Here is a 27,952-nt window from a genome sequence, read left to right on the forward strand (position 1 = left end):
GCGGAGCGCTCTGGTTGCGCGTGAGGTTACGCACTATGACGCAGGCGCACTTGGGAGAGTCCCGGAATTATTGGAATAGAGGGAGATAACCATGGAGATAACGGTTCCGCTGAATTTCACTGATTCCCGTTAAACTGCTCGGCTTCACGGTGAAGGACTGACCGGAGGAAGGGACTGTTTTCCCCCCTGAGCTCGTCTTCACAGGTCGGTATGCTTGTGTTTGTTTTTTCTGGAGCGTCTGCTGCTCGTTCTTCTAAAGATGTGCGACATGTTGCACCAAAAACCAAATAAATGAATAACTTAAACTAAATATTTGATCAAGTTTCAACTGTTTTAACTGAAGATGTAATAGTGAGATGTTTTCCAGCGTGACAGACAGGACGTGACTGAGGCAGGCTAATCAGCTTTACACACTGACTGTGTGTGTGTGTGTGTGTGTGTGTGTGATCAATTAAAACCTATTCTGCTCTATTCATTACAATAATGGCTTCATATCCTTCCTCCCTACATCCCAGTCTTTCCCTCTGTGCTGAGTGTTTTTCCCCTCTTTTTTCCTTGGACAGATTCAAGTTCAATTAACTTATTTCAAATAAACACATAACAATAATTTAGCTATAAGATAAGAATTCATCTCCCAAACATGCTAACATACAACCTTACAATCATTTATACATTAAAAAATGAGAATAAAAACACACAATAAGACCAATAAAACCTCTACAGCTCATAAAACCTTTAAAATAATGTTGCGCTAGTATTGCACAACATACCAGATTATTGCATGTTTAACATTGGACCAATGGATGATCAGACAAATGAGTTTTTATAACAGTTCAATCTGCATTTTTGTAGTTTTAAACAGTGTCAAATAGTCAATCAGTGTAGTCAGTTGTCAGTAATCAGCATGGTAAATATCCCAACAGATACATACATGCATTTGTCTTTATGTAGTTAATTAAATATGATGATTATTTCAATGTAGACTTGAGTTCTAAACTTGAAACTTGAGTCAGACTGAAGTCTCAAAAAAGATTTTGACCAGACACCAAAAATAAAGTCTGTAAAATGTTTTTATTTATTTGAATGTCTCTGATTTAGTCAATGCTGAATCCAGTGGAGCCCTGAAAAATAATATTTCTGTGTCTTGTGTGCACAAAATAATAAACTTTGCAAATAAATCATCATCGTCTGCACACAAGATTGTAAAATATCATCTTTCAGGACTCCGGCGGCTCTGTAGGATCCCTGTTTTGTTTTTGTTGGTCTAAAAGTAGTCAAATTTAAATATACTGGTTCCAAAATGACCTCACTGTCCTGATTGAGATCATTAATTATAATAAACTAATTATCTTTGGGTTTCTGACTGTTGGTCAGACAAAATAAGACATTTAGGCTAAAGATATCACCTTTGACTCTGGGAAAATTTAACAGGCATTTTTCACTATTTTCTGACATATAGACAAAATGATAATCGATAATGAAAGTAATCGCTTGTTGTGTATTTGTAATATTTCTCATGCAGTTTAACAGTGTTGGCTGACATGAAAACACATAATGCAAAGGATAAAACTTGACTCTTCTGAGACTTGACACACTGGAGACTTCACTTCAAGATTTGATCTGACTCTAAATTCTCAAGTTTTGACCTGTTAAAATCTACATCAAACGACACACACCTGCATGTTTTTACTAGACGTAAGCATTGAGGGGAACTTGGTCTCAGCTAAAACACTATCAACACAGCTTCAAATGAAAATATGTAAATACTTTGTCATTCTTAAGATCACTGACTTGACTTAACTTGCTCTCGAGAACTTGAAACTTTCTTTTATTTGACTTGGACTTCTCTACGTCTCTACAACAACTGCTCTGTCTCAGCATCGCCGTGGTGACGGTGTGGGCACAGCCTGGGCTCGCTGTGTGCTGCTGTTACTGTACTTCTCAGTTATTCTCAGTCTGTCAAAGCTGTGTCTCTATTTCGGGACAGAATTTTTTTTTTTTTTTGGTTTCTTTAAAATTTTGTTGAACAAGATTGAATTAGAGCATCATTTCTATCATTTCTGTATTTCTTTTGTGCGTTCCAGGTAGTCAATACTTTCTCTTTCTCTCTCTCTTTCTCTCTGTGTGTATGTAGATGTGGGGTTCGTCCATCCATGGCCCTCCTCAGGTGACCTCCAGTGACCCCAGTCACTCCTGACTGCAGCTGTAATCCCTGATCCACCAGAAGACTTGTGCAGGGTGAGACCAGTCAACATATTAGACCAGACCAGACCATCAACCAATCACAACTGTGATAAATGAGTATTTAGTCTGTACGACCGGCAAATATCTATATATGAACAGATAGAGGATAATACCACTGATAATGCCAAATTAGGTATTATCAGTTCCTCTTTGCAGTGTATCCATGGATGTACAGACTGCTATCACTGGTTTATTTTGATACTGAGGAAAAGGTGAAAACATGATGATTTTCAGGCAGGAGTTAAAGGGAAAGTCTTTTTTTCTGTATGATGTCTAAGCAGAATTATGTTTATTCATGATACAAATGAGAGATGATGATATCATTGTGATGTGTAAGTCGTGCTGAATCTAAAAATATGTGTATCATGTTGGTGTGTTTAGATTTGACTGAGGTGTGACCCCCCCCCCCCCTCCTCCCAACCCCCGTCAACTCCCTTACATCCTCACAGTGTGAAAATCTCTGCTGCAGAGAAAACTGGCTGCCTGCCTCTACTGGACCGATCCAAACATACTGTACACGCACTCTGTTTTCTCACTTACTCAGTAAATGATACATACCATCATCACCATCATCATCATCATCATCATCACAACAAAACAAAGCAGAAATCCAGAGGTTTCTACATGTTGTCACAGTTTTCCAGCAGTGAAATGAGGAAACATCTTCGTCAGGACAGGAAGCTTAAAAAAAGAGTGGATGTGTTACAACACTGGCACTTAAAGGATAGTTACACAATTTTTCAAGTGTGTCTTAATCAACAGTCAGTCGTCCATATGAACAGTGAAAGAGATTTTCCAGGTTGTAATCATTCCTCCTGTTCATACTGGCTGTTAAATCCACAGTGTCTGAAGCTTATATGAGTCTTCATCAGTCTGAGTTAGTCACATCAAGTGGATATCTGACACAATTACAGTCTTTTTAGCATCAAACTCCCTCTTTGTGTTTCCTCAGACAGTGTTTCTCTGTTGAGCTGCGGTGGAAGTATAGTAACAAAAAGAGGGACTGTGGCTCTAAAAAGACTGTAACGTTGTAAGATATCTACTTGATTTGACTCATTTGGACACTGAATCCTCAAATTAGCATCAGATACATTTTTAAATACATTTTTGCACATAAGGAGGCTGCCCAACTCACAGTGATCACCCACACGTCAAGTCTTGTGATTGGTTTGCTCACACTACCTAAAAGCGTCTTTCATCAGACAGACTTAACCCTTTACGTGCTTGTCCCTGCAACAGCCATACCGGCATTTTCCTTGAGATGTTTTTAGGTCTTGAGGTGGGAAATTGGCGGTACAGATATCCCTGAATATCGATCCCTGCTCCCATTCGCACATGACCCCATGCAGGAAATGTTCCTGAACATTTCAGGTATAGACTGCATGTGTGAAAGGGGCTTATTTTAGCGAATTCTGCAGCCTTGCATCTGCAGAGGTATTGCATATCAAGAGTAAAATATGCTCAACCTTCAAATGGGACATACTGGGATATCTTTGCATGATTAAAAGTTCAAAAAACACCATAATTATCTTATACTGGCCCCATCATGGAAGATATTTTAACAAATTTCCCGTTTACCACTCTCTTGTCACACATATTTGAATGTCAGCCGCCGTTGAATGTTCCCTCTCGTGTTACTCTCTGCTTTTACATTCTGATTCAACCCTAAATGCACCAAATTATAGGAATGCGGTTCTCAAAACTGCTGTTTCATGGCTGTCTGTAATTAGTCAGCGGTTCAAGCGTTCAGCGGTTCAAGTGGACAGTAAATCCAGAAACCAGCAGATCCTACATGCAGACTGAATCCACATCTGACACTAAATCATCAGCGTAGGCGTTTACAGCTTTGACTGAATCTCAGGTGTCTGATGTGAAGATGAGGGGAAAGTAAAGCATCCCTGTGTGCACCACTTCAATTTCAGTCTCCATGCCAGTGAATGTAAGCTAAATATAGCTTCCCTATATTTAGAGCATCGCCCTCGATTAAACACGTGCACACGGAGAGATGAAAGCTCTGATTTTGTGCTCATTTAGGCCACCGATGCACACACACACACATATATAGACGTTTATGAAATATACACACACGACCATCGCCGCAGCAGTGTATGCACCAGTTAGCCTCTCTTTACTGTCAGATGTCACTAATGGTAACAGCTCAGCCTCCCACTCTTCCTTTATTTCTCAATCTACAGTATTTCTGTCACCCTGCTTTTCTAAATGTCAAATACATTTTAGTCTTTAACAAAGGCTCAGTGCAAACAGTTGGAAAGCTTTCACCAAACATACTGATCGAGGCTAAATTAACACTGTAATGTCACTCAGATCCACTGTGTACTTGCTCATGTTATCATAGTTAATCTATCCTTAAAGGGCATCACCTGTCAAAGCCCAGCAATGATCTTGATGTGATTTCGGCAGCCGACAACAACCTGTGTTAATAAACTGGAGGTGAAATATCCATAAACTATTATCTAGGATTCATTTTTACAAGATTTAGATAAAGAGAAGTTGAGATGTGGTGAAGAGCCTGCACATAAATATCCCTAATATCCAGTTCATTCAGTCAAGGCCACATCTGTAGTGGTCCTGCAGCTACTAGAACAATCAGCATCCAGACGTGGTCCTGAATACTGAGACCTATTTTTCTAGCCACACCCTACTGACCTAAAGAATCTTTGACAAGCCACCAACCAAACTCTCTACATTTCCTTTAGCATTAAAGGTACACTATGCAGGATTTTCCTAAACATCAGTGTATAGACTCATACAAGAATAATCCCTCTCAGTCATCATTTATAACCCACTAGAGGCGTGTGACGGTGTATTTATCTGCAGAGACTCTGCCCTCTGCCTGTATTTTCTTATTTTCTTATTATTCTGCTGTGTTCTGGATGTTTCTGGGCGTCAACCTTTAGGCAGTGGGTGTGTAGCCCCCAGCCATAACAGCGTGAAGGGTGTGAGGTCAGGATTTATAGCGAAGCAACGAGGTTACATCATTGTCTCTCTTCTCTGCTCCTCTCTGCTCTGCTCTCTGTCTCTGTGTCATGAATGTATAAAGAGCTGCAGGTCTGTGTCTGTTTGACCGAGGGTGGGGCTGAGCCACACACACACACACACACACACACACACACACACACACACACACACACAGAGCAGAGATGCTACAGCAGACAGAATGAAGTTGCATTCACACAAAATTGGGCAATGCAGCACCTTCCTGCAGGGTTGTGTGGAGGTGTGGGTGTGTGTTAATTTGTGCTTTAGAACAGAGCCTAACTGCTGTGAAACAATCAGAAAATAACATTTATTGATCTGATTCACAGCTTTGTTCTCCCTACCGCTGCTCCCTCTATTCATTCACTCTCTAGCTCGCTCGACCACTACTGCTCCCTCTCTTTCTGTCTCTCTGTCTTTGGCCAACTTTGAATGTCGTGTTTACACACAGAAACCGACAAATCCTGCTTAGTATGCCTTTTTTGGGGGGGGGTCTAATGTAAGAAGCTATTGAGTTGCTTATGGGAAAGGTAGGATCCAGTGTTTTTGGAGTTTGACTCATACAAGGACTAAAAGTCAGAATTCTTGGCCTCTACTGCTTCAATTTTCTGTTATTAATCTGTCTCCTCTGAACGCTAAATTGCATGAGTGCCTCTTTAATAGCTACTTCTAGGCTATAAGTCTTAATATTATATCATAAAAGTAGCAGTAATCTGATAAATTGCCTACAAAATACAATACAATAATAATAATTCATTTGTAGAGTTTTGATACGAGGCCATTAATACGACTCTCATACAACTCTTAAAGCCATAAAATAGCAACAAGCTGTTTGTAAAACAAGGCTTCAAATACATCATACAATTATGATAATTACAACATTTAACTGCCTCCACTCATAACATAATTAAATACAAAAAAACAGCACTTTATGCCACTTGAATCCCATTTTCCTTTGAAAGACATCCAGTCATTAGTTTACTCTCAGCAGTCACATTACAAACCACCTAAAAGTGCCAAAAATGCACTTTATGAATCACTTGAACACCCATATCACCTAAAAACCTTATTAATGGTGATTATGATTGTTATGTTGATTAATTGATTAATGATTTACTCCATAAAATACAAAGAAATATACACTTAAAAACCTAAAAATATTCAACTTTCAATATAAAACTGAGAAAAACAGCATTTGAGACACTGAGACCAGAGAATATTTGGCATATTTGCTTGTTATATAACTTAAATGATTAATGTTGGGATGTGACTAATGATCATTTAAATCTGTTGGTTATTTTTTCTTTTATCTGATTAATAATTTGTTTTATAGAATATCAGAAAAGCATTAAAACACTCTCTGTATTAGTGAAGGAAAGCATCTCTTCATATCAGTTCAAAGCAGCACTGATGTGACATGATTTGTATTTTACCACTTCATTTCTTCCCTCCTTTAGAAACGTTCTGCTTGTTTAGGTTCATGTCAAGCTTCGCGACCATCTGCATCTATCAAATACATGCCGGGAAACTCTCTCCCTGTCGTTCCTCTTTGGCCTGACCATCCATCCATTTACCCATCCATCTGTCCGCCTGTTTGTATCTACATATCCTTCCCTTCTCTCTCCTCCAAGATCTCTCTCCCTCTCTCCCTCCCTCCCTTTCATCCTCTCGACAGAGCTGCTGAATTATTTAACATCAGACAGTGGGCTCAGCTGCTGAGCCAGAAGGAGATGCAGAAAGAGATACACTAGCTGGAGAGAGAGAGAGAGAGAGAAAGGAAAGGAAGGTGGGAAAGATGGAGAGAGTATGGAGGTGTCCGACACCGCAGGAAGTCGTGAGTCAGCAGGGAGAGAGAGAGAACCCGGAGGGAGGGAAGAGTTTATAGATAGATTTAGGTGATATGACTGGATGGCGCGAGCCGGGAGAGCGGCGTCAAATGCCTCCCGGTGCGTTCCGTGAACGTGTGTGTGTGTGCATGCGCGTTATCGATCGAGAGGAGAAGGTCATGGAGCCGAGAGGAGATTAGCAAACTAGAGTCGCAGCCAGAGGAGAGCAGCAGCGGCGGCGGCGGCGGTAGCGGAGCTAACGCCTCCTCTGAATAGCAGCTAGACAGAGAAGAGAAAAAAAAAAGGGGGGGGAGGGGGGGGGAGAGCCAAAAAAAGAGAGACGAAGCGAAGGACAAGAGGAGCTGTTACAGTATGGGGGAGAGCTATATGTACCAGAGACTCCCCTACACCAGAGGAGAGGAAGAGGGGGAGGATGAGGACGAAGAGGAGAGAGACGGGAGGATGAGAGAAAGTGTCCGGGGACAAATGGTAAAGTCTGAAGTTGTGGGTGGATCGTGGCTGCGGTATGTGTGTGTGTGTGTGTGTGTGTGTGTGTGTGTGTGTGTGTGTGTGTGTGTGTGTGTGTGGAGATGTGTCTGAGGGTTCACATGAATATATATTTTGTCAGATTTTGTGTGGGTGTTGGTGTATGATGATGATGATGATGATGATGCAAGTCTTATTTGCATGTTCCAGTGTGTTGATGTGGTCTTATATGATTAGAGCTGTAACTGATGATTATTCTCATCACAGATTCATTTTAGGATTATTTTCTCGATTAGTTTGGTCTTTAAAATGTCAGAAAATGGTGAAAAATGTCGGTGAAGCCCAGAGATGTAACCTCAAATGTTTTGTTTTGGCCCCAACAAACAGACCACAACCTAAAGATATTCTGTTTAGTGTCATATGAGACTTAATAAACTAGAAAATATTCATATTGAAGAAGCTGGAACCAGAGAATCAGTCAGCTTGTTCTTAAAAAATGACTCAAAGTCATTATTTGATGATCAAAAGTGTCGGCGATTAATCTTCTGTCGAGCGACTAATCGATTAAAGGACTAATTGCTGCAGTTCTAGTTATGATTAATTACATTATCTATTGGTCTATTTCTTTTTTTTTACTTTTTGAAGTGCTTTTGACATTTATTCATTGTATAAAATGTGAAAAGATAGTTAAAAATAGTAAAAAACAAATAATAATGGTCATCACAACTTAGCAAAATCCAAGATGACGTCTTCAAATCGTTTGTTTTGTCAAACCACACAGTGTTAAACTAAAGGTTTTATATTTACAGGCATGACTGCTTGATTCATGACTTAAAGGATTCACTAATGGTCTAAACTGTTGTTTCATTTTCACCACTAGAGTCATTCTTTATTTATGAGAATCTGATGTTGTTACAAAAAAAGAAAATCCCCAAAAGTGAGAACAAGACTGCTTTAATGAGTTCTATTAAGGTGAATGAAAAGCCACTTAAAACATCGTGTGAGTTTTCATAATATGAATTTCTTGCATATATTAACGCCTGCTGGCAGAACACAGCTGACTTGACGTCATGTTGAGATATATCTGGCTTCAAGTTTAATTCCATAAAATGTTTTAGTGCTTTGAAACATCAGCTGTAAACGTCAGATTCTGGTGTCAACTCCTCAAAACCAAACAACGAGGACCTCGAAGCTCAAAGCATCTTGGAACATGTAGGAAATCACTACCTGAGGTACAAGCAGAGAGCGCAAAGAAGGGAAAGTGGTTGCAGTGAGACGGTACATTTGTAGTGTTTCATCACAAAATAAGTCTTAGAAACAGGATAGAAGAGTCTGAGGTTACTTTCAACTAATACTATTAAATATATTCATCTTTATAGAGGACTAGTTTGGTGATTAATTTATAGGAAATTGCAGTTGAATGAACATGAAATGCAGTCGAGGTTTGACTTCAGATCTCAAATTTGAAAGCTGCAAAAATAGCAAGCAATAGCAAGAGTAGCAAGAGATTTTTATTCACTGGGCTGATGCTGCAGAAGTTGCACTGTCATCCAATATATATATATATATATATATATATATATATATATATATATATATATATATATATATATATATCTAGCTGAGAGTAGCTCCCTTACACTCTTATAGGGGACATAACATGCACACACATGTGTAATGTTGTGTTTTTTATACTGTTATGATGTCAGATGTCTGTGTTAAACATAGGAGTGTAAATCGGAGTCGGTTTAGGTTATTTAAGTTTGCTGCTCCGCTCCGTTAACGTCAGTCTCTGAGTGGTGGTGTAAAAATATTCACAACATACTTCACGTTCATCTCACAAAGGTAATTATTTAGTCATTTAATCAAAAAATGCTTCCAATCGCTGCCTTTTCTGAAGATGACCTGCCAGATAACTCCAGCGTGTGCAGACTGTGGACTGTCTGGATGCTGCGCTGCCGTCACAGTTCAGTTCCGCCTTTTTCGTTCCAGCAACATTATTAACTAACATTTAGAAAATCGATTTTTGACATTTGTGAATCGATGCAGAATCGCCTACGTCTGCATTGCAATGCATCTAACGATCCCCCAAACCTAGTTAAACATAGTCAAAGGTCTTAAAGAGACATGAAGTGTAAATCATGCAAAGATATTCCAGTAGAGCCCCAGAATATAAATATAGACCTGAAAATGTACATTATATGTCCCCTTAAATAATATATGTCAGGGTGAACATAGTACACACTTAACACACAGTTAGAAACTTAAGCCAGATTAGCCAGTTGTTCTCACATGTGAAACGTGTGTGTGTGTGTGTGTGTGTGTGTGTGTGTGCAGATGCAGTGTGAGGAGGGGACAGAGTGGCTGCTGGAGCTGCTGACAGATGTGCAGTTGCAGCAGTACTTCCTGCGGATCCGCGATGAGCTCAACGTCACCAGACTCTCCCACTTCGACTACGTCAAAAACGAAGACCTGGAGAAGATCGGCATGGGCCGGCCGGGTAGAGTCCCACAAGCTTTTATTTCAACACTGACACTGTTTTCAAGCATTACCTACTGCATCAAACCCTAACCTTTAAAATGAATCTTTACATTTCATATTTGTCCAAGAAGAAACTGAATTGTATGTGTGTTTTTTGTGATTGTGTCGGTGAAGGTCAGAGGAGGCTGTGGGAGGCAGTCAAGAGGAGAAGAGCTCTTTATAAACGCAAGTCGTGGATGAGCAAGGTGCAGCACCACTCTGTCACACTGCATACAAACATAAACACAAACATATATATATATTTCCTCCCTCAGTTCTTTAACCAGAGCTGCATCATGTCAACTTTCCTCTCAAGGATCAGTAAACTATCACATCGCTTGTATTGTCTCTGACTCCCTAACCTCGATATCTTACCACTGACTGAACGAAAGTTTGAATAACAAATGACATATCTACCATTTCAAAAGAGCTACATGTATTCAAATTTTAAACAAATTTCTCAGTAAGATCATTTCTAAGGCTGACGAAGTGGTCACACTTTTAAAGGGTGACTATGTATATTTAAAGAGCATTATAGAGGCAATAAATCCATATTTTTTCGTTTAAATGGTCTTAAATAATCAAAATATTTTATTTTAGCTAAACAGCATAGCAGCTTGTTAAGCTCATATTTCAATAAATATCCCTGTAGTTGTATTTGAAAAGAAAATCTGCATTTTCATGACTCTAAATTAAACTAATAAATTAATAATTACACTCTTATTTAAAGTAACATACAGTGACAATGCAGGGTTTCAACATTTTAAAAGGACACAAACACCATAAACCTCTGCTTGTCGTCTGTGACTGAGAAGGAAACCCTGTTGTTTCTGTTTCTGGGCCCCGCAGGTGTTTCCGGTGAAACGGCCCGACGCCGCCGACCCCCAGCAGACCCTCCCTCAGGGGGCGTCGTCCGGCGCGGTGCCGGCCAACAGCGAGTCGGCGGCCTCGCTCACCTGCCTGATCAGAGAGACGGAGCTGCAGCTGTTCGAGCGGCTGGGAGACGGCACGTTCGGAGTGGTGCGGAGAGGAGAGTGGACCGGTCCCAACGGCAGAGTGGTGAGACGCAGAGGCACAGAAGTCAGGAAATAAACATAAACCATCATATTTCTGTCGATAAGCAACACCACAGACTCAAAGTTAAAGAGTCTGATTTCATACAAGTCATGAACAAACAGTCTGCCTTTCCTCACAAGGGTAGACTTGTTTGATTTAAAATTATAATGTCTTAATAAATATGCAATAAATATGATACTGAACAATCAGTCATATTTCGGTGCAGCAACAAACATTTCAGTATTTATTAGGAAAGCTGCCTCAGGGTCTTTCTGTCCAGTATCATGTTGTGATTCAGCTGACAGTGTAACATCACTTACTGTAGGCTGTAATATTCTCTCCTCTAGTATCTCTGTAACTGTCACATGACCGCCTCTCATATCATGGAGCACTTTGCTTTAGAAATACATTTCTAGCACCTAACATCATGTCAAAGCATTCTCTCTTTATTCCTGCCACACTACAGTGCTGCTCTGACACGTCGTTGGCAGCTGGATTATTAATATTTTCTCCTAAATTTGATATATTTTTGTCTGCTGATTCTTGTTTTTACTCTTTGGTAACATTTTTGTACATGAAACTCACCCAAAAATGGAGGGAAACAGGTCGCCTTATATGACAGTTCTAGGGGCGTCGATTATCTTAATGATGAAATCTCATCAACGCACGCCTCCTCATGAACATTCATCAGGCTGAAAGGAGCAAAATACGACTAGTTCGGCCCAATTTGGAACATTTGAATGAACAAACCTCACAGAAAAAAGTAGGAGAGGTTCTTGCATGAGGCCCAATATCTAAGATAGAACTCGGTTGTATTTTACTAAACTTTTAGAGATGATTGTCTATTTTTACATTGTTGTAATAAGTTGCTTGGTGCTGGTGCTACAGTTAAAGTAAAAAAAAAGTTTGAATTATTTTAGAAAGAACTGCTCCTCTGCACCAGCTATTTTGATGAGCATCCTCTTTCCAACTGGCTGAAAGACTCTCAGCATCATTTGGGAATTCGTTCATTTTGTTATTAGCCATATATGTTCACATATATACTAATATTTGCTGATATTCTCTGTCCGTCTAGCTGTCGGTGGCAGTGAAGTGTCTGAAGGCCTCCGTGTTAGACTCAGACGGTCTGGACGATTTCATCCGAGAGGTGAACGCCATGCATTCCCTCAGCCACCAGAACCTCATCCGCCTGTACGGGATCGTCCTCACGCAGCCCATGAAGATGGTGAGACACGCTCGCATTCTCAAACACATACACGCACCAACACACACACAGCCTGACTGTAGTGCATGTGTGTGTTTATGTGTGTAGGTGACTGAGCTGGCTCCTCTGGGCTCCCTGTTGGATCGTCTGAGGAAGCGTCAGGGTCACATCCTCATCTCCTCGCTGTGTAACTACGCCGTGCAGGTCAGTTAACACCAAGAAGAGAAACAAAGAGGAAGTTGCTGTGATTACACACTCGTTCTTCTCTGTCTTTCTTTCGTTTCATCACATCTTTGGTGCAGTGCCCAGAAATGTGTAATACTTTGTGGCCGGTGCTGCAATGTTTTCTTCCTCATTCTGTTTCAGTTGAAGTTTCTGTATTTGGAAACGATGTCTTTAGTTCTGTGTAACACATCGCTCTCTGTAAAAGTCATCACAATTTACAGCCAGTGAAAGAGAGACAAAGCTGACTTCACTTATATCAAAATGTTGCCCATCATGACTCCCCTAGAAGAACATAAACGTCTCCTTTTACAACGTCATGTAGTCATTAAGAAGGTTGTTGAAGATCCAAACTCAAGCATCAGAGCAGCTAGTCTAGACCTGCATCTGTTCCACCAGCTGCTGTAACTAAAAGTCTCTCATTCAGCTTTTCTTTATCAAGCATGTTCCTGCCGTTTACTTTTGTTATTCTGAGACAAACTGGCTCCACTGCAGCACTTGCTTTTAGTAGTTGAAACCTTTTAGATAGTAAAGTAAAACAATGATTCATTATTGATGCCCCACTAGAAATCTGCTGAAGCTGCTTTCTGTTTCTGTCAGAGCAACAAACCCTTTTATTTTTTTAAAAGAAATTAAAGACTAATCTTTTTAATTTCGTCTTGTTTTGCAAAGAACTTTGGGCTGCATCTTTTGCATGAAAATTGCTATACAAATAAAGTTATTATTACTTTTTTGCATACAAAGAACTACAGCTCCCATATCTTTCAAATGATGTGCTGTAATCTGTTCTATCTGTGGACGTCCACACTGTTCTCTCCTCTCTGTCCTGCTGTTATTACAGACATGTCTGAACTCATTCAACTCTCTCACAGTCTCTGCGCATCAGTTGAGCCGTGATTTTTTAGCCGGCTGTCTAGGGCTTATGGGAAACGCAGTGCATCAAAGGCCGTGAAAAAATCATGATAGTAGATTGTTTTTTTAAAAAATTCACCGTCCTTGTCTAAACATGCTGAGCGAATAACACGACGTATTATTGAGAAAGGTTGTGTTGAAAGGCTGCATTTTTAGTTATTCATTTCACTTCAAATGTCAGCGGGGTTTGAATGAGGTTTTTTGCTCCTTGAACAGAACCCTGAAGTCCTGCTTTCAATTCTGCTCTCTATGATCTGTTTCTATCGGGCAGCCATGTTGGAAACGCTGTACACTTCCTAATACTGGTCATATCTGTATCGTCACCCTGTATTCTACAGGCACTGATGATTGTGTGAGCTACACAATATGTTGTAAGTGTCTGTTTAACATAAATGTGTGTGTGTGTGTGTGTGTATGTGTGTGTGTGTGTGTGTGTGTAGGTGGCGTGCGGCATGGCCTACCTGGAGCAGAGGCGTTTCCTCCACAGGGATTTAGCCGCCCGCAACGTTCTGCTGTCCACTAATGAAACGGTGAAGATCGGAGACTTTGGCCTGATGAGGGCATTACCCACACACACTGATCAATACATCATGGAGGAGGGCCACAAAATCCCCTTCCCATGGTGAGAAGAGAGTTCTGGTCTCACAAAACCATGTGTCATATTGTTGTCTGCTGTTTCTGTCGGCTCTAAATCACCAAACACATTTCAATTTTTTTACGTAAAAATCTGACATTGTTCTCCACAGTTTTTCTTTCTCTCTGACATTCTCTCTGTTTTTCATTTGTCTTTGTCTTCGTCTCTCTCCAGGTGTGCTCCAGAGTCCTTAAAGTCTCGTACTTTCTCTCATGCATCCGACACCTGGATGTTTGGGGTCACTCTGTGGGAGATGTTCACTCACGGACAGGAACCGTGGCTGGGCCTTAATGGGAGCCAGGTGCATGCATGCATTCACACACTTCTCCTTCTATAGGATTTTCTACTTAAAACTCATTTAAAACTAAAACATAAGCTATCTGGTGTCTTGCAATTTCTGAAATTACTTTATAATAATCGATTTACATCATTTTACTCTTTGTCCACGTGTCTGCTTTCAGATCCTCCACAAGGTGGACGTGGAGGCCGAGAGGCTGTGCAAACCAGACGACTGTCCTCAAGATATTTACAACGTCATGCTGCAGTGCTGGAGCCCCAAACCTGAGGACAGACCGACCTTCATCGCCCTCAGAGACTTCCTGCTCGAGGTAGCAAGCTAGTCAGTCAGAACTAAAGTAAATAAAATATGTCCCCAAGAGAGAAGTAAAGGCTGTTTGCAATTACAAATAATTTAAACATAAATAAGGTTCATCGTTGACTTTGGAAGAACAAGTTTGAAAAAAAAGAAGCTTGTGGTGTTGCTGCAGGTTGACTACAGACATCTTTTTATGCAAGTTAATACTGAGTTTGTGCTCCATCTTACTTTGAGTTGTAATTTCTTCAGCCAGCTCACTTTACCAGAACAAACTGTGTTCAGTTCAGTTCATTCAGTTTATTGGACCACAAAATGAAATTCTTTTTGCGAAACCCTGAAAACATAAACACAATAAAAACACAAAACCAGTAAGACAATAAAAGACATTAATAGTGTCAGTGCTATACATGCAATTCAGACAATAAAGGTGCATATATCTGGGATTATTGCACATGAGACAAATGAAAACCTGAACCTGTTGCACCTGTTGTTTTTAGAAACCTGTATCTCTGACCAGGTTTTTGGTTTTGAATTTGGAGATTTTAAAAGAGGCAACCAGTGCATCATTTTCCCAACACATGAAAAGGGAATATTAATGTTCCTTTTTCATGTTTTAGGAGAAATTGTCAGCATCAGTCTGGTGAATTTGACCAAATAGATTTAATAACAAAATACCAAAAACCCCCAAATGAATTAAATAGAGGATTAAATGTGTCCTAAAGTAATTTGTTACAGACTGGTGCAACGGGCAAATAAAGGACAATAGTGGAAAGGAATAAATCACAATTACACAAAATGACATGAAGTGATCTTCCATTTGTCTCTGTGATGCTGCTGATGAGTAATTATTCTGGTACTATAAGTGTGTGTGTGTGTGTGTGTGTGTGTGTGTGTGTGTGTGTGTGTGTGTGTTCTTGCAGACCATGCCTACAGACATGAGAGCCCTGCAGGACTTTGAAGAGGAAGACAAGCTCCAGATTAAAATGAATGATGTCATCACCATCATAGAGGGAAGGTGAGTGTTTGACAGCCGACGCATGCGGGCACCTTGAAGAATGTCACAATCCCCCGACTTCGTCATTTCAGCCTCATTCTTGTACACGAAGGAGTATTTTAATAAAATTACTGTTTTTGCTTGTGTGTGTGTGTGTGTGTGTCAGAATGAAGGTCATTCCTACAAGACAACAAATGCATCTTTTGTTGACATTGGATTCCTTGCATTGTTGAAAATAACTGTAATTACTGTCTTGTTACCGGCTCATTACAGTAATATCGTGGCTCCTGTGTGTGTTTGTCTGCAAAATGTGTATGGTGAACTCCACAAGTTAACGAGATAATGCTTATTTACCGTCATTGTTTTTAAGTGTAGTCATGTGGAGGAACAATCAAAGTCTCATTTTACTGGTGGAATAGAGTCGGACAAATGTCTGTGTGTGTGTGTGTTTCCATATGTGTGTTTTCAGGGCAGAGCACTACTGGTGGCGAGGCCAGAACAGGGGAACGCTACGTGTCGGCCAGTTTCCCCGACACGTGGTGACGTCAGTGGCCGGCCTGTCAGCCCACGACATCAGCCGGCCGCTCAAACACTCGTTCATTCACACCGGACACGGAGACACGGATCCTCACAGGAGCTGGGGACATGCAGATCGCATAGACAGGTGAACAGTACAGAGTGATTTCAAAGTATGTTAGATAGCTTCATACACAATACAGTTTTTTTAAAGATTTTTTTTGTGATTTCCAAATTAACAATAAAAAACATGTATAAGAACACAAACTAATAACTAAACAAGCAGAATATTCCACTTTTTTGTAAGAAAATGCTGATTTTACAGCGTTTAGTGGTGATCATTTTAAAATGCAGACCTCACACTTCACCCCATACTGTATAGTTCAGTGTTTAACCTAAAAAATAAAATGAAATCACTCTGGAAGCCACTCACACTGAACCTACATGATCACAATAAAGGATATTACTACTGTCTATGATCTCAGCTGGTGCCAATAAACAGCAGAATAGTGTAAATGAACTACAAACACCTGTTAATCTAGATAATTATAATACTATAAATCTAGATTTTCCCTTGAAAACTGATGTAAAAATGATTCTTATAAAGTAAATTAAATCTGGTGTTCTTTAGCTTGAACCATATGTTCGTAGCGCTGCTCGTACTGTAAGTGTCCACTGGAGTGCAGCAGTGCACCACATGTGGTTCCTCAACAGATGTTGTACTTGTTAAACGTTAAGACAAGACTCTCAAATCCGGAGCAGCTTGTAGCGGCTGCAGGAATAGAAACGGCCCTAATTGGAAAGATACGTTTTCACCCAGTTTTACACACAATGGCTTCATGACCTACTTTTTTTTTTTTTTCATTAAATTAGAGAAAATAAAATTTTCTCGGAGAGGTTCCATGAACAAATGTTATAAAATATTGAACCCTTTCTTAGTTCATGTTAGAGAAAAAACATCCAGCTGCCTGCTGCTCTTTAAACTGTCTAAACTGTTCTTCATCTTCTGCTCTTAAAGTGTGATGTAAGAATCATCACCAGGTCACACTTAGATGCACTTGTCACCATCAGGCCTCATTGCCTACAACCTGAACCATGTCTTTATATCCATGTAGTTGGATTTATATATACAGTTACTTATAGAACTTTCTTATTTGTCTCTTTTTTTTGCTTTTTTTTAATGTTTTTTTGTTCTTTTGTTTGGTTTTTTGGGGGGTTTTTTGTAGTCCAACTATAATGTCATGCCATTACTGTCATTATCTGTTGTTCTTTCTCCGTGTTTGTATAACCAATTAAAAAAAGTTTTTAAAAAAGTTTTAAAAAAAGCAGCCTCAATGACAGATCAACATCTTAACAAGCAGTGATTACAGTAGCAGAGGTAGGTCAGTAATTAACCTTTATTTTTAGGCTGTAGCAAAGATAAACAAGATGGATTTAGTTGTCACTTGGCTCAGCCTTCAGACAAGAATGTTCCTCATATAATTCTCTTAAATCTGATTTACCTCGTCTGCTCCCCCTCTATAGTCTATATTTGGGAAACCCTATGGACCCTCCTGACGTTCTTGGAATGGACCCTTGCGCGGCGAGACCGACAAAACTCCCCAACCGTGCCAAGAGTAAATTTATCCAAACACTGAAACACACACACTCAACAAATTTATGGACTTTTTTTGTTGTTTTTTTGTATTGTGAATGTCTTTTTTTTTTTACTTAACTTGCGTATAATGAGCTCATTCTCCTACTGAAGTCCCTCCAGGTCACACTGAATGAAAACAAAGTGAACGTCTAAAATGTGAAATATGACTGTGATATTATTACTCTTCATCAGAGCAACCTCCCCCTCGTCCTCCTCAGCCCGCCGTCCTGCTGAAGAGTAAGTTTTTCCGTCTCCTCTCTCTGTGCTGTCTGTATCCCTACAACGTAACCTTTAAATAAATCATTTTCCTGACTCCTGGTTGTTTTGCGTCTAGAGCCGTTCTACGACTCGGTGATGGACGATTACGACGACGAGGACGACGCCAGCGCTTCGTCCGGGCTGAAGAGGCTCGGAGCGTCATTGGGCCTGAAGCTCAGGCCTTGGGAGGGGTCCGGCGTGCGGTCGGCCAAAAGCGAGGTGTCGCTCATCGACTTCACCGACGACAGCTTCAGCTCGACCACGCCCTCCCCGCTCACGGAGACGCGGCAGCTGGATGAAGACACGTTGAAGGTAGGATACTCTAGATGTTTCTTATTGTCAACAAATCCCATGTGCAGAGCCAAACCAACAATGAAGCCGATATATAGGAGATATAGCCATTGTAACACATGGTGCCCAAAGTTGAGGGGTTCAAACGTAATTGGACACTTGACTACTACATGTTTCTTGGGCAGCTGTTGTGTTGTTTATGCACAAAAGAGCTTACACTTGGCTCAGAGTTTATTGAGAGCTGACAGTTGCCATTTAGATTGACGTGGAGTTGTCTGACAATATGAGGTGTAAAGAGGTGACCAAGCAAGTAAAGAAGATAATAATGAAGCTGGGGGGAAAAAAAGGCAAAAATCTATCAGAGATGTCAAAGGTTTGTCAATATCAACAGTTGGGTACATTTGAAAAGAAGAAGAACAGCACAGCACAGGAAAAACTAGAAAATGTCAATTGACCTGTTAGACTGAGGAGTCTTGCGGATGAGCTGAAAATCAATTGCACAGTAAACAAAAAGAAAAAAAAACCCTTTATGACTGCACAGCATGTTAAGAATGCACTCCAGGATGTAGGAAACATGTTTCCTTGTCAACCATCAAGAGGAGACTTCATGACCACAACCTCAGAGGATTCACCACATGATGCAAACCCCTGGTAAGCCTTAAAAACATAAAGAAATATTATTTTATTTCACACTGAATGTGCTGAAGCCTGAAGAGCAAAATATATGTAACTGTCTAAATACTGACTTGACTGTATCTTATTGCTCTGTGTCTGTAGACCTCCATTATCTAAAACCTATTAAAAACATGTCAATGTCAGTCACCGTTGCACTAGGTGAAACGATCCTTTGCCCTGAAGACTTTCAGTATGTTAGCTCCAAAGACTAATAACAGCGATCACGTTTTCAGTCTCCGGAGAGTAGTTCCATGTAGGGCAGACAGATGTATTTAGTACTTAAGTTATTTACACTGTAGTACAAACTCAAGAGGTCGTGATATGTAGCGCAACAAGCTAGCAAAGCTCCGTAAACTGCTCGGTGGCATCTGCCATACAAGGAACTACTCTCTAGAGACTGAAAACGTGATCGCTGTAGTAACGTGACTGTAATCTATGTGGTCCAATTTAACGGTGTGGCTCATTGATGTGCTTTTAACCGTTCTCGGACAACAACAGAAGTCTACTGCACAAAAGAATAAGATATATCAGGCTTTGGATATGAACACAATACTTAGAGTAGATCAGTTCAGATCAGTAGATCAAAGTTGGGCATCAACACCAGTTACAGACTTTTCACCTGTTCTTCACAAGTCATCTGATGTTGATCAGACATGGAAGGATGATGCATTTTGCCAAGATGTTCTGGCAAAAATGCATAAATACGTGTGTTAATTAACAATTAAAGGTCATAGGGGCTACACCAGTAGTCTCTTTTTGTTTTTTATGACAGCTGTGTGCCAGCAGAATCTATTGAGGACGCATTTTCAATTTGTTTAACAGTTTATCTAGCTAAAGTTGATGGGAAGGATGGTTTTATTTTTTCCCCAGCAACACGCACTAGTTCACATTTATCCTTACAAACTCCCCCAATGCTGCTGCCTAGCATCAAAGCGTTGAGGGAGGAGGTTTTCTTAGCTTTCCAAACATGTTTTTCCTGCTGGTCTGGGGATTTAAGCTAGTGACCTTTTGATTCCACCACCAACTCAAACACAAAGCAATCTAACAGAGTTTCAGAGCTCTTAAAGACATGTCCAAAAGCTCAGAACACCCTCACACTGTCTGATCAAGCATTTTTTTTTTCTAAATCAAATAAACTTCAGAAGGTGTCAAAATAAAATCTGTGCCGCTAATTAACAACAATGGTTCCACGTATCCTCCAAAGGCATCGGTCCAGCAGCCTTCGGCCTAGAAATGTCAAGAATCTTCCCCTTGGATGCACTCGAGGCGGGTGCAATGTGATGAATTGGCACTCATTGATTGATTATGTACACCTTCATGCTTTAATGGTTTACTTAGGAGTTTTCACAGTAATTCCACATCATATCCTCTGGCTCCCTTCTGTCATCTCAATCAAGCTGCAACTAAATGCTCTCGGGGTTTGGGTGGAGTCTCACAGTGTTGCTTTTACCTGTTTACAACATTATAAAAATGTGGTGCAGGCATAGTTTGTATGTTTCTAAGTCTTCACCTTTTTCATGATGTGCTTTATTAAGTGATGTTTGATGTAAAATGAGTGATCTTCTGCCTGAAAAGCCACTTTATCTTCCATATCTTCTCTTTTCTTCTTCTATTTATCATGTATATGTCAATAAGTAGCTTTAAAATGTATTCAGCATCATCTTCAGCACCACGGACAGCCGGCGTTAAGAAGCTCTTAAGCACTGCTTTGGGAATTGCGTGGAGGAAACACGCTTAACTTCTAAGATTATCGGGACACGAGGTCCAGTCTTTCCATGTGTCACTTATGTGCTTAAACTGTCCATCATCATCCTCCTCTTCAGGACACCCCCTCCATCCTTGACTGGCCCCTGCCACAGCCAGCTTATGACGAGGTCGCTACAGAGCTGGAGGACCAATCGGTGGACCAGGAGGTGCGGTCTATCAACAAGGGAGTGACTGAAGAGGCCTTAGCCACCCCTGGTGCTGCCATGGCGGGCAGGAGCGAGTCACAATCAGCTGATCTCTTCCAAGAGCTACAGAGAGAGGTAGAGAAAATAGTGAAAATGTCAGTCCAGGGTTATTTTTTGTGTCAAACCGACACATATTTCTCTGTCTCTGTTGATGTAGGTGATGGTGAAGCTGCAGGTTCCCATGGCAACAGGTCGCTCCCTCCCCTCCTCCCCCCTTCCTATGCCTCTGGCGCCTATAGGCCCCCACAGACAGATATACCTGCCTCCTTCCTCCCCTTCCTCCACCTCCTCCTTCACCTGCTGCTTCGAGGAGCGGCCGGTGCTGCCTCCTCGCAGCCCCGTCCCCCCGCTGCGTCCCTCCAAACACAACACCTCCAACCGCACCTCCCACCCGCAGGCGCGCTCCAGCTCCATCTCACTGGAACTAGAGGACACCCCTCCTCAGATCCCGCCCAGAGATCACGCCTTCTCCCAGCCCGGCTCCCGCTCCTCCTCACCCCTCCCGCTGGTACCGCCTATGTCCTCCTCACCTATAGCCCTGCCCCCTCCTCCCCTCTCCGTCTCCCCTCGCCGGGCGTCCGGCCTCCTGGGTCCCCTCCTGACCTCCAACTCCTCCTCTTCCCTACCTAAAACCGCATCCCTTTCCTCACGGCTCGCAACTCCGGACTCCTCCTACTCATCCAGCTCCTTACTGGATCCTCTCGCCTTTCGTGAGGGGCGTGGACTTTCCTCGCTGATTGACAGCTCCCAGAGTTCTGCTCCCGCCCCGCTGCCAGAGCGACCGGCTTTTCTAGAGAGGTGGGTTGCTGATATCAAACACTGGATAAAGGCAGGAACATGATTGTCTTTACCAAACCGCGTGGAACTCCATCCTGTAGGTGTCGAGATACGTCAACCTGATGGCGCTAGAAGGAAAGTCAGAGGATCAGTGACGTCATTAGAATTCATTGTCTGGGAATGAATGTCTGTTAAGATTTTGTGCCAATATGTCAAGCTATTTCACTGCTGGTGGCAGTAGAGGAAAAGTCAAAAGATCACAAAAATCATTAAAATTTCAGGGACTTTGAATGCGCCAAATTTAATTCCAATCCATCCAATAGTTATCAAGATATTTGACTCAAAACCACAAATGTGAACCTCATGATGGCGCTAGAGAAAAAGTCAGGGGGTCATTAAAGTCATTAGGATTCATCATCTGGGGACCATGAACGTCTCTATAAAAGTTTGTTTGCTAGTTTGCAACCAAACAGTTAGCAGCAAGTTACTTGGGTACAGGTACCAATGCTGATATGTACAACAGCTAATCCAGTGGGATATTTATGTGTTTCTGTGTAAATATACATTATTATTTGGAAAGGTTTAGGAGGCTTTTACTCTCTGAATCCCTACAGCGGATGTGGTGAGTGCAAAGTTAGCATGACCCATCAGTCAGAATGGCTACAATTAGGCTGAAAAATACCAGAATTTCCCTTAAAGTTTTGTCTCTAAGTCGTAGTTAGCCTATATATAGAGGGTGTGGGCTAACATACTGTAAGTCTGGAAATATTTTTAACATGAAATAGGTGAGACAGTATTGTTCTGTTGGCAGTGATTTATCTTCCACTCAATTCCTACATGTTATGCAATGAAACAGCTGTGCCTTTTCATTTTGACATTTCCTGAAATACAAGCAAATACTAAAAGATTTTTATCACAGTTTCAAAACAGAAGCTCAGACATCACTCAGTACAAAGTGCTGTTTGACTGACAGACTGAGCTGAGCTAGATCTGTCTCCCTATGAAGTGTTGGTTTACTCCAGCTCTATTATCTATATATATATATATTTTGTGACAGTGTGACGTAATCTCGTCAAGATATTTGCAGTATATATTTGTCTCCTCTCTTCAGTCTGCAGAGAGGAATAAATAGCAGGTTTAGTGGAGTTCATGTGGATTCCAGCAGATCTTAATCTTCTTCACATTAATGATTATCACAGCAGTTTATTAGACAAAAGACTAATAAAAGTAAATGGAATAATAAACCAGTGGAAACAAAATTGAAATCATAAAAATGCAATAATGAGAGAAAAACAAATTACAGTTAATGACTTTTTAAATTTTAATTTTTTGATGTAAAACACTGGACTCATGTTTCAACTTGTTTGTGGTTTGATAGAAAGAAATTTAACATTAGAATTAGAGTTTATGAGTCCTTAATTGTCTAGAGACTGCTCTCTGTTACATTTTAATATATCCGTTTTTCACCAAAATAACAAAATATGAATAAATATATTAATGCTTGTGAAAGAGAGTTCAACTGTATTTCATGTTTATGTTTAATCAGATATGGAACAGCCAATATGGCGGCGGTCAAGCCCATGATGCAGCAGCCTGGCGGAGCCAAACCCAACTCCTCCTACAACAACAACAATGGGCGAACTGCAGTTCCCAGCATGCAACAGGAGCAGAGCATCACACAGGTGAGCAAGAGGAAAAGAAAACGTACTGCAGCACTTTTTCTTTTTTTGTTTAAATATCATCACTTTGCTTTTTGTTTTTTTGTTGAAGATGACACATAAACAATACAAACAGTAGCATAAATATCATCTAGCACAGCGTTGAACTCTTAGCAAGAACCAAATAGCCTTAAATGCTACAAGCAGACAAATCAGAGTCACTCACCACACTTGAAAGCCTCTGATTGGCCTCATCAATTAAATCCTTGTATCAAACAGTCCTCTGATTGGCTGAACTTTATGCTGACAAAGCAGTAGATGTTGATCATATTCACACTTCATCTCTTGTTCCTTCGCTGTCTGCATGGATGTTTATTTTTACATTTATTGAAGATTAATTTCAAGAAAATCACTGACTTTATTACTAATTTCTTCACCTTGTGGGAGTGAGTGTGACTACATGTTGAACTTCCTCTCGTGTAATTTGAAATTGTTTTAAATTAAAACTAAATGTGCTTGTTTTGTCATTAAATGGTTTTTAGAGTTTGTTTCTTTGTACTAGAAGACAATTTGATTTAAACAACATCATTCTCTAAATGATTACTTTTACATATCAGTCAAAAAAATTTAGATTTTTAGTTATGACATATGTGTGCAGAAGATCAAAAGAAAGTCACCAAACTTGAGAAAGTTTGTATTGGTCCATATTTAGAAATAATTTTACTTTTGAACTTGAATGAATGAATGCTGAGCACAGATCAGTCCTGCTTCATCATGGTTAGGTGATTCTTCGCCAGTTAAAAGAGTTATTTTACCCCGTACAGCAGTGATAGTTTAAGGTCCAGTTATGCTTAAACAATCCGTTCATTTGAGTTCCTGGTGTGATTGACAGGTCCAAGGAGCAGTACACGGTGTCACGCTGGAGGAGTGTCGGACCGCTCTGCAGAGCTACAAGTGGAGCATCCCTCAGGCCATAAACCATTTGAAGGTACATCTGTCTGTCTGTCTAACTAATAAATGAAATAAAACTGTAGACAGTTTGTCCGGGGAAATGCTCACTGATCAACTGAAACACTGTAAAGAAGACAGAGTTAGTCTTGAAAGTTAACTGTCTCTGTGTTAAATGTTCGTGCAGTTGGCAGCACAGTACGCTTCCAACAATAGCAAAGTAAAGGTAAAGAATGCAGGAGATGCTCTGAAATTCAAGTGTAGAATAGAGGGAGCAATAAAAAAGGGGGTAGAGACGAGAGCAACAACATAAAAAGAAGAAATTTCCCTCTGCTGTCTCAGTTACAACATTCACAGGAAAAAGAACAAATGTTCAGTTCTCTCTCAACAAACTTCCTGCCTAAAATCCTCTTCTCACCTCTTGGTTGCAGGTGGAGCAGTTGTTCCGTCTGGGCCTGCGGTCCAGATCAGAGTGTGAAGAGCTTCTGCAGCGCTGCCAGTGGAACCTGGAACAAGCCAGCACACTCATGCTGGACACATACGGACCACACTGCAGCAGGTTAGTAAGACTCCAGTTATAGAAGAAAGAATGTAATTACATACTGAAAATGAGAAGAATCAACTCCTACAGTACAGGACTAGCGGCTGTTTTCAGTCAGCGCTGTCTGCAACAGCTGTTTACATTTGTGCGTCGGACTGTGTTGTTTTTGTTTCAACGTGTTGCTGAGTTTGAGAAACATAATGATGCAGCGATAGTTAGAAAACGCTCCCCAAGTCTCTCTGACAACACAACCACATATGGGATAACGATGTCACTCCATCTGCTCTTCTTCCCCCCGTCTGCCCGTCGCTCTGCTGCTTCTGCTGCTGTTTCCACAAAAAAACAAGTGTCAGAGCCCACAAGCTGTCAGGACTACTCTGAGATGCTTTACACTGAAACTTTGATCTCAGCACTGGTTGTCAGATATTTTTATTATCAATTCATCTGATGATTATTTTCTTAATTAATTGTTTTGTCTATAAAATGTAAAAATATAAAATAGTGAAAATGAAATATAATTTCCCAGAGTCAATGGTTACATCTTTAAATGTCTCATTTATTCAGATATTCAGTTTACTGTCATGTATGACAAAGTAAAGCAGTAGATCATCACATTAAAGAGTAATTATTCGGTTATAAAAATAGTTGCAGATTCATTTTCTGTCGATCGATTAATCAACAATTGTTGCAGCTCTAAAACAGCGTCTAGGATGAATAAGACTTCAGCTAAAATATTTCATTCATTTTTCATTTTGTCAGTTCGAGTGTGGTGTGTCTCAGGTCAGTTTTGTCACTTCTCATATTCTCTCTATAAATGCTTCCCTCGGGTCACATCATCTGTAGACATGGCAATATATCCACTGTACCTCCCTGTTGATTGATATATATATATATATATATTTAATTTTGGTTTTAATTGTTTTATTTTTTGCATGTGAAAAGGGTTGCGTATAGTGATAAAGTTGGAAGTCCTCAACCAGATTTGAGAAAAATGTCTTCTGGCTTCTTTTGCTGAAAACAGCTGACTGCTGCATCTGCTGATAAGTTTTTTAATAAGAGCAGAATTTGTTGGCAGACGACCAAAAACAAACGATAAAAAAATCTCTGTAGAGTAAAAGCTATAAGAAAGAAGTGGTATAAAGTTAATCCTCCGAGGAAAGAACAATGATGAACAGGAAAGAGTGGATCATTTAGACGAATAACTGAACTGTTAAGTTATGCAATACCTGGGAATAAGAATATGCACATGAAAACTGACTTTGTTGTGTTTGTTCACTATTGTATTGTTTGTTATATGTGTGCTGTATGTGTGTTGTGACCAAAGCCTCTGTGGGTTCATCACTATACAGCAACCCATTACACAGTCATTTGATCCATCAATGAGAAAACAAGTCGTCATCTCTCTGTGTGTCTCTCAGGAAGTGATCTCAGAAGGACACGCCGAGCGGCAATCAACTACTGACGAGCCACAGGTGTCGCACCGATCAACATACCGACGCCGAACCGCTCCGGATGACTCATCTCTCCGAGGAGCCGAGACACCGCGTTGCTTTTCTTGAACGGAGGAAACATCCGGCGGCAGTAGATGTGCCTCACACTTTATGTACTGTGAATACCTGCTTCTACCTGTGTCACACACACACACACATATGCATGCTCATTATCAACTAACAGAGCAGCTTGTTGAATGAGTCACACTATTTACTTGAATGATTGCTATTTATGTTTTTTATTTTACCTTTAAAAAAAAAAAAAAAAAAAAAAAAGAGAGATAATTTATGTTTTTCTGCCGGTAGCTGCTGCAAACTCTTACTGTGAGTGTGAGTTACGTGTCTGCTTTGAATGCGTGCATGTTCAGGAAGTGTGTGTGTAAGCTTTATGTACAAACACTGTAAATCATGCCTTTCTGCTGTTAATGAAGCGATATAAAATCAGGGAAAATGTCAGCTAACGACGTGGTTGTACTCATATGTTTTTTGTGAAAATGTACAGATAAAAGATGTTGTATCGTTTATAATGTTTAACTCGAGGCGGATATTTTCGAGGTGAACTGCTGGTCAGAAAATGAACAATTTTATCTAGTGAGTGAAGTAAATAAGATGTGGTCTTCTAGCATGTCAGGTATTATTAATGTATCATTTGTGTCAAAGCTTTTGAAGCTTTATATAGGCGTAAAATTGTGAAAGGATTGATGGGTTGAGATTTCTAGTTTAAAAAAAAAAAAGGTAATAAGATGCCAAAACAAACACAAAGACATCCACCTTCTCTCTCCTCATGAATACAGGGTATTAGAGTTGAACCTCCACAAATTAGATATTTAATGCAACTCAATGTTTCCTATAAAAGTTACTGCTGTATGATAATCATGAATATATGCTGAAAAGCTTAATTGTCAGATTTACTCACATAAGTAGGCTACTGCTGTGTGTGTGTGCGTGTGTGTGTGCGTGTTTGCTTAGTGCTGCAGGTAGTGGCTCTTCAGGACATCCGGCTTCATGTTTCGTGTGCACATACTGATCAGGAGTGTGATCATTGATGAAAAATTAGCAGCCAAACAGAGAAGAAAAACAGATAGTCCATGCTTGTAGCTACTTTGGTTTTTAACAGGCCGTCAGTTACTGTCGGGTTTTGGCAGTTTAGACAAAAAAATCAAAATGTCCATCAGAGATATTGACAGCACACACTGTGGCCGGTTAGCAAAGACGTTACATATACTCGTGTTTCTGTGTGTGTGTGTGTGTGTGTGTGTGTGTGTGTGTGTGTGTGTGTGCTTGTGTGTGTGTGTGAGACATCTCTCTCTCAGTGACTCAGCTGTGAGCTCCTGTAGTCACACTGCTGTACGTGATGCTGACTGCATTAATGACAATAGAGCATCTTATAAATGCAAATGTTGCCTGTTTTATAATAAAGTGAGATTTTTGAGTCGTTCTCTTTTCAGAACAGCTGGTGTTCGCTGGTTATTTATTTAACAAACAGTTCAACTTAAAGTCTCCTCAAATGCTCGTTTCAT

The 27,952-nt window shown here is 40.4% G+C and overlaps 1 protein-coding gene across 3 annotated transcripts; it reads left to right on the forward strand.

Moving 5' to 3' along the window:
* The first annotated feature begins 25 nt into the window (after nucleotides 1-25).
* Nucleotides 26-27,882, forward strand: tnk2a (tyrosine kinase, non-receptor, 2a). 3 transcript variants are annotated; one of them, XM_067577923.1, is made up of 21 exons: nucleotides 26-208; nucleotides 2,135-2,238; nucleotides 9,891-10,053; nucleotides 10,209-10,279; nucleotides 10,923-11,132; nucleotides 12,205-12,354; nucleotides 12,442-12,537; nucleotides 13,908-14,089; nucleotides 14,276-14,402; nucleotides 14,563-14,709; nucleotides 15,617-15,711; nucleotides 16,160-16,354; nucleotides 17,731-17,822; nucleotides 18,035-18,079; nucleotides 18,177-18,412; nucleotides 20,890-21,093; nucleotides 21,176-21,816; nucleotides 23,342-23,477; nucleotides 24,346-24,441; nucleotides 24,833-24,960; nucleotides 26,361-27,882. In XM_067577923.1, exons 3-21 carry the CDS (start codon nucleotides 9,891-9,893, stop codon nucleotides 26,365-26,367), a joined length of 3,021 nt encoding a protein of 1,006 aa, XP_067434024.1. In that variant the 5' UTR covers nucleotides 26-208; nucleotides 2,135-2,238; the 3' UTR covers nucleotides 26,368-27,882. The 3 variants fall into 3 exon arrangements, with proteins under 3 accessions (XP_067434024.1, XP_067434023.1, XP_067434022.1); XM_067577922.1 differs by having other exon boundaries at nucleotides 26-204; XM_067577921.1 differs by lacking the exons at nucleotides 26-208; nucleotides 2,135-2,238 and adding an exon at nucleotides 7,401-7,556.
* Nucleotides 27,883-27,952: the final 70 nt, after the last annotated feature.

This window comes from Thunnus thynnus, chromosome 21 (assembly GCF_963924715.1).
Source record: "Thunnus thynnus chromosome 21, fThuThy2.1, whole genome shotgun sequence".
NCBI classification, from domain to species: Eukaryota; Metazoa; Chordata; class Actinopteri; order Scombriformes; family Scombridae; genus Thunnus; species Thunnus thynnus.

What these genes read in the sequence shown, in the direction of transcription:
- tnk2a (XM_067577921.1), top strand. Translation starts at nt 7,440, where the DNA reads ATGGGGGAGAGCTATATGTACCAGAGACTCCCCTACACCAGAGGAGAG. An exon ending in GCAAGTCGTGGATGAGCAAG is followed by an intron (nt 10,280 to 10,922) that starts GTGCAGCACCAC and finishes TGGGCCCCGCAG; the next exon opens with GTGTTTCCGGTGAAACGGCC. An exon ending in AGGAGCAGAGCATCACACAG is followed by an intron (nt 23,478 to 24,345) that starts GTGAGCAAGAGG and finishes TGTGATTGACAG; the next exon opens with GTCCAAGGAGCAGTACACGG.